Genomic DNA, 6,363 nt, shown 5'->3' with positions numbered 1-6,363 from the left:
AGCTCTGCAGGTTAAATACACACTTTCCCTCTAAGGAGAGAGGAGGAGGTCAGAGGCAGGAAAGGGGAGAGAAGGCATTTTATGAAAGGACATCACTTCTAATTCCTTTTATTCAAATTAAAAAAAAAAAAAAAAAAAAGCACCCACATCAGTTGCTATTTTTTCTCTGGTAGCTCCCTGAGCTGAGTTGCTATGCTTTCCTCTAACTTTGTGTCCTTTTTAGGTTGTGTCCGAAGATTAAGAAGGGCCGGAGACAGAGTGGCTTTGAATTTCCATTTCTCATCATGATAACCAAATGTGCACCAAAGAGAGATGGAGGTCGGGGTGGGAGGGAGGGAGGGAGAGAGGAAGGGAGAGAGAGAGAGAGACAGGGGGTCAGACACCTGAAAGGGGAGCATGGAGCTCAGGAGACTACAGAAAAACCCACCATTTCTGCTGCCGTCAGCCCGGGCTGGCACCCATCTCAAGCTCTGTCAGTCCGTCCGTCTGTCTGGAGCTTGGTCCTGACACGCCCCAAACGATTCCCAGGTCCACATGGAGATACACTTGTCCAGGGGGGGTACCTGACAGCCAACCTGGTGGCCAGCCTTAGTGCCTCTCCTCCACCCTAGGAGTTTTCTCCCGCTTCTACTCCCTCTCCATTCTGCACCCGGCTCCCTGCCTTCCCTTCCCGATGGGAACTTTTGTTTTTTTTGTTTTTTTTTTTTAAAAAAAAAAAAAGAAAAAAGCCACCACCACGAGTGGATTACAAATACAGCAGGCGAAATACACGGCTGGCGTTGCCGGTGGGAAGGGGCCTCCTCCCCCCAGCTGACCAGTCCGAGATAGGAGTCTGTTATTTACACTTTTCACAAACCTTATGCGCTGCACAGTCAGGGACGTGAACCACCCCCCTCCCCTGGCACAAACATGTGGGCCACGCTCCAGTGTCCCCGAGCCAGGGCAGGGGAACACATCAAAAACAAAAGGGGAAGGAAAGATTCATGAGGGCGTCTGTGGGGAGCCGGAGCCACGAGCCCCCGAATAAATCTATGTGTAACATCTGCCAGGATCGTTAAGGGGAGGAGAGGAGAAATCCATCAGAGTCCGTGAGTCCCATCAATCCACGCCTGGAAGTCCCGACTGTGACGGGGGCACCTTCTCAGCCGCCGGAGCACAGCGCGGGCCCGCTCGCCGCCCATCCTCCACGTCCACGGAGCCCCTCGCCGGGGTCTCCCTGGCACAGCTGAGTCTGTTTCTCCCAGAGTTTGACAGCCCTGTTACAGTCCTTGTTTAGTAGATGACCTCATAAACCGTGGCCTTCTTGTCACCAGAGCCTGTTACAATGTATTTGTCATCCGCCGAAATGTCACAACTCAAGACAGATGAGGATTCCTTAGACTGGAGAAGGAGAGGCAAGAGAGGGCGGCGAGAGAAAGGACAGAAATTCACTTTGTGGGTACTGGACGCCCTTTCAGTGCTCTCTGAATTCAACCGCCCTCTGCCCGCCCTGGAGCCCACACTGCAAGGCCTTCAAACACAGCGCTTCCCGTTAGAGGGGCCCCTTCCACCTGCTTCCCCACAAGGAAAAGCTCGTTAACAGGGCCCAACGTGATCTTTACAGCTTCTGAGGAGCAAAACAGGACACTTGAACCTCGTGAGCTTTGATCCTGAGTTTACGAACAGGAAGAAGCTTTTCTGAGCTGGGAGCAGGTGTCAACAGGCCAGACCCTCAGCCTGGTGAGCTAAGAAACAGGATTTGCACCTGAGTTTTGAAGCACCCAGTACAACTGGAGACTTGAAAGTTACGTGTGTGACACACTAGATGCCAGACTCCTAGCCTGAATCCAGAAAGTGGCTTGTTGGCTCTGAGAGCGAAAGTGTGACTGTGTGTGTGTGTGTGTGTGTGTGTGGCATGTCTCTGTATGTGTGTGCGTCTGTGTGTGTGGGAGCATGTGAGTGACCAAGTGAGGGGGTGCAGCATCAGGCCGCAGGTCTTGAAAACTCACAGAAAGCCTCTTCCTTCTCTCCCATTTCCTTCTGGATCTTTCTCCTGCCCCACCTCTCCCCCTACTTGGAAGTGTTGAGATGAAATACGAACTTACTTGAGTATCAGACAACACTGCTCAGAAAAAAAACTGCCCAGTTTGCTCAAATGCCCAGCACACCTCCTGCGAGGGCTCAGCGTGCAGGCCAAAGCCAAGAGCATGTTTTCACTTCTCCTTGCTCTAGAAATCCTACAAGAGCCCCTGCTTAAAAGCCCTCACCCTGAGGCGTCAGATGCCATTAGCAGCAGAGTGTACGGCCCACTGATGTGCCCAAGTCCAAGCCCTTGCCTCTGGAGAACCCATCCTGGACCCCTGGCAGATAGGGGCTGGAAGAGGCCGGGGCAAGTTCTGCTTTACCTCCCCCACCCCTGCCCCCATCGCCGCGGACGGGCCCTGACTCTGGGCAGAATCAGGAGGGGTGCTCGGATGGCGGGTGGTACCTGGAATATGCTGGCTCCATACGGTGTCCTCCAGGCGTTGAGAAGGTTATCTTTCCCAGTGCTCACAAACCACTTGCCTGCAGGCGGGAGGCAAAGGAAACATCAGGTTGTGGGCTGCTGCCCTCTAAAGTGAGACCCGCCCCATACATGGCCGGCTGCCATGGAAACACAGTGTGAACCGCTAACCAGTGCTGGGCCAACTCTTCACTTGTGAGAGACATTTTGTAACCGAGACACAGTAACACAAACATCAACACCCAGAGAATGCCTTCCTCTGCAATCAAGGGGAGGGGTGGGCAGGCTGGGGCGGACGGAGAAAGGGAGGATCTGCAGTTAATCACAGGGATTACACTGCCCAAAAGATTCTTTTTAAAGCCACTGAGGTCAACTGATCCATCTCGATTCTACTATTGGAAGACAGCAGGAAGTACTAGGAATGACAAAGCTCTGAGTGGCTGAAGACCCAGCTGAAGGCGGGGATCGCTGCAGGTGCGCTGCCAGGGCTCCGCCTGCGTTAATGCCCCAGGGTTCCCAAAGCCACGTGGGGTGCCTGCAATTCCTGGTCCACAGAAAGACCCGTCGGGGTTTAGAGAGGACGGGACGCATCAGAGCTGCACAGCCACAACTACTGAGTCCGCGTGCCACAACTACTGAAGCCCGTGTGCCTAGAGCCCATGCTCCCCAACAAGAGAAGCCACCGCAGTGAGAAGCCCGCCCACCGCAACAAAAAGTAGCCCCCATTCGCTGCAACTAGAGAAAGCCTGCGCGCAGCAACGAAGACCCAATGCAGCCAAAAAGGAATAACTAAATTTTTAAAAAAGTAAAATAAATTTATATATATATATATATATATATATATATATATAAATATAAATATAAAAGTGGGCCGGCAGATATTCCAATCCAGAGTTATGGCCACCAAAGCCTGGGGTCTGAACCATCACCTGGAAGCACTGCTGGCAGGGCTGTGAGTACTGTTCCTTTGCCCCAAGCCAGCAAGGTCTGGCTCTGGCCTGGTCTCACAAGTGCTTGGTACCCTGTGGCAGTATCTGCATCCGAGGATGCAGGGGGGGATGCCAGATGGGGGCGGGTACTGGTCAGGGTCGGGGGGCCTGGTTCTGGGACTGTGCTCACTTTGGGGCTCTGGCCCTTCTCTAAGCTTTGGGCCGCATCTATGCACAGAGGGCAGGCCAGGCCTCCCGGGGCTCCCACTCCCCCAGGCTCACCGCAGTAGGCGAATTTGAGGGACAGCACGCAGCTCTCGTGCAGGTGCAGCTGGTACTTGTCGGGCTTGGTGTGGTGCAGCACCTCCACGTTGCTGCTCTCCATGCCCACAGCCAGCCACTCCCCGGTGGGGCAGTAACCCAGCGAGAAGATCTGCGGGGGAGGGGCATAAGGAGATCAGCATCCTCCAGAGCCACAGGGGTGGGGGTTCCTCAAAGGCCCTGCTCTGGGACCCTGAAGACTCAGCGTCCCACCACTCCTTCCCCCAGCACCTCCCCACCTGTCATTTGCAAAGCCAAGCCCGATAACCCAGGGGAATGGGATCTCCTGTTTCATCCCCATTTGATAGGTGACGAAGTTGAGGCCCAGAGAGGTTGCTGACTCTAGAAAGTAAGTGGCGGAGCAAACTCAGAGGTGGCACAGATATTTCACCTTCACAGTTATCCTCTCTGCCTCAGTGACTTCTGCCTTTCCTTAAGAAACATATGAGTAAATAAAACACTAACGTATTGAATAGCAAGATGAAAATATTAAAACAAGTAATAAAATGACAACAAAAAACACTAATACCTGGCACTTATAGAAGGCTGTCTATGAGCCAGGCTTACAGCTAAGGCTTTTAGAGGGACCAGTTCAGGTGCTCCCACCACACCCATGAGGTAGCTATGACTATTCCCATCCCACGTAAGAAAACCAAGGCCAAGGGCCTCCCTGGTGGCGCAGTGGTTGAGAGTCCGCCTGCCGATGCAGGGGATACGGGTTCGTGCCCCGGTCTGGGAGGATCCCATATGCCGCGGAGCGGCTGGGCCCGTGAGCCATGGCCGCTGAGCCTGCGCGTCCGGAGCCTGTGCTCCGCAACGGGAGAGGCCACAACAGTGAGAGGCCCGCGTACGGCAAAAAAAAAAAAAAAAAAAAAAAAAAAAAAAAAAGAAAACCAAGGCCAAAGTGCTCAACGGTAGAGGAGCTGGGAATCAAATCCAAGCCGTTGGGTCAAGTGTGTCCAACTCCAAAGCCTTGTCGATTCTGTTTCATTGCCACTTCCTCCAGGAAGCCTTCCCAGATGGCTCAGGTTGGTCTCAGGTCCATTTGCAACGACCAGGTGTGAGGGCCCCTTTGTCCCCTGACTCAGCCACTGGGACCTGGGGAGGGAAGGCCCCACGCTGCTCCAATGGAGGGAAGTGGGGGGGGGTCTCGGGGGCACACCTGGGAGGTGAAGTCGTGCTGCTGCAGCTGCCGGCCCTCCCGCAGGTCCCAGGAGCGCACGGTGTTGTCCAGGCCTCCGGTCCACAGCTTGGTGCCGTCGTGGGAGATGTCTATGCAGCTGGCCCCATCTGTGTGGCCCTGGAACTGCCTAGGAAGGCCAGGCAGGGATGGGGGTGAACTCCGGGGAAGAACCGATGCCAAGCGGACAGCCATCCCAGGGGGCAGGCCAGCTCTGCCCGAGCAGAACAGGAAACTGAGGTCCATCGTCCCCTGGGGAGCTTGCAGCAGAGCCAAGCCTGGGCCCCTCTCCTACTCTGCTCAAGGGTCTTGGGCAGGGGCAGTTCTGGGAGAGCAGGTACGTAACAGGGGAACCCCCCCTTAGCCCGACACCCCATGCCTCCTCAATTTGCATGCTTGATCCATCCTTGTCACCCCGCATGAACCACGTGGCTGAGGCCATAAACCAGCTGCATGGTGCTATGACTAACGCAGACAGCCACACTGCACTGAGGGCCAATGCTGGGCCCGGCGCTGGGGTCCGACTCTAAGGAAGGGGCTTCACTCCGCCCGTTGCATGCAGGGGAAACCGAGCCACGGAGGTTAAGTGACTTGCACAAGGTCACACAGAGGCAAGATTGAAACCCTGCAGCTTTGCTCCCGAGGCCCCACACTTAACCACCAAGAGGTACTTGCTCCTCCACTCTGGTCTCAACGCCTCTCCTTCTCCTGCCCTCTCTGTGTGTCTCCACTCATCTGAGTCCCACACTCCCAGGCCTGCTCCAGCTCCCCTTCTCCCCAGAGCCTTGTGCAAGCTCCTGGGCCAAGGAGCCCTCCATCCTCTACCCACGCCGGGCATCTGGCACAAGCTGTTTCCTCACCTGGGCGCCCTCGCCCGTGCTGTTCTGGCCGGCCCACAGCACCTCAGACAGGCCAGTCGCAGCAAAGATACCAGGCACGGCCAGCGAGGCCTTCCCGAGGACAAGGACCCCCGCCCCATCCCGTGCCTAACCTGACCAGGGTCTGGTTGTGCAGGTCCCACACGGCAATGTTCCCGTCGCTACAACAGGAGAAGCAGACTTTGGCGTCGGGGCTGATAGCCAGGGCGTAGCAGGCCGGAGCCGAGGATGTCAGTTCGGCCTTGATGCGGGGCGTGGGTGAAGCCAGGTCCCAAATGGTGAGCGTGCTGGCCTCGCCGCCCACGATGAGCGTGCGCCCGTCGGGGAGCAGCTTGCAGGAGCGGATGTAGTTATCCCTGTTCTGGAGGGGGAAGGGGCAGTGTTCAGCCCCACCCACCTCCCCTCCTGGGAACCAGGAGGGTCCACAACACTGAGCGCCCTGGCCGCTTCTGCCCACCTCCTGCCCTTACTGAAGGCAGCTGCCAGTCCGACCCCACTCCTCACTCACTCCTCGTTCACCCCCGTTTCAAACTTTCACTCACTTCTTCACAAACCCCTGGAGGTCAGCATCAC

At 55.9% G+C, this 6,363-nt stretch overlaps 1 protein-coding gene across 8 annotated transcripts in view; it reads right to left on the bottom strand.

Annotated features, from left to right (window-relative positions):
- Window positions 1-712: 712 nt before the first annotated feature.
- The window catches only part of TLE3 (TLE family member 3, transcriptional corepressor), a 47,233-nt gene continuing 41,582 nt past the window's right edge, over window positions 713-6,363 (bottom strand). For all 8 annotated transcript variants that reach the window (XM_060097083.1, XM_060097085.1, XM_060097084.1 and 5 more), the window contains exons 16-20: window positions 5,904-6,151; window positions 4,895-5,042; window positions 3,694-3,844; window positions 2,468-2,544; window positions 713-1,380 (exon numbers count right to left, since the gene is read on the bottom strand). In XM_060097083.1, coding sequence (XP_059953066.1) covers window positions 1,273-1,380; window positions 2,468-2,544; window positions 3,694-3,844; window positions 4,895-5,042; window positions 5,904-6,151 — 732 coding nt within the window. In that variant the 3' untranslated portion in view covers window positions 713-1,272. The remainder of the gene's footprint in view (window positions 1,381-2,467; window positions 2,545-3,693; window positions 3,845-4,894; window positions 5,043-5,903; window positions 6,152-6,363) is intronic.

The sequence above is a fragment of the Mesoplodon densirostris genome, chromosome 4 (genome assembly GCF_025265405.1).
Source record: "Mesoplodon densirostris isolate mMesDen1 chromosome 4, mMesDen1 primary haplotype, whole genome shotgun sequence".
Lineage (NCBI taxonomy): Eukaryota > Metazoa > Chordata > Mammalia > Artiodactyla > Ziphiidae > Mesoplodon > Mesoplodon densirostris.
Note: the sequence above shows the minus strand (reverse complement) of the source record. Positions and strands in the feature narration are given on the sequence as shown.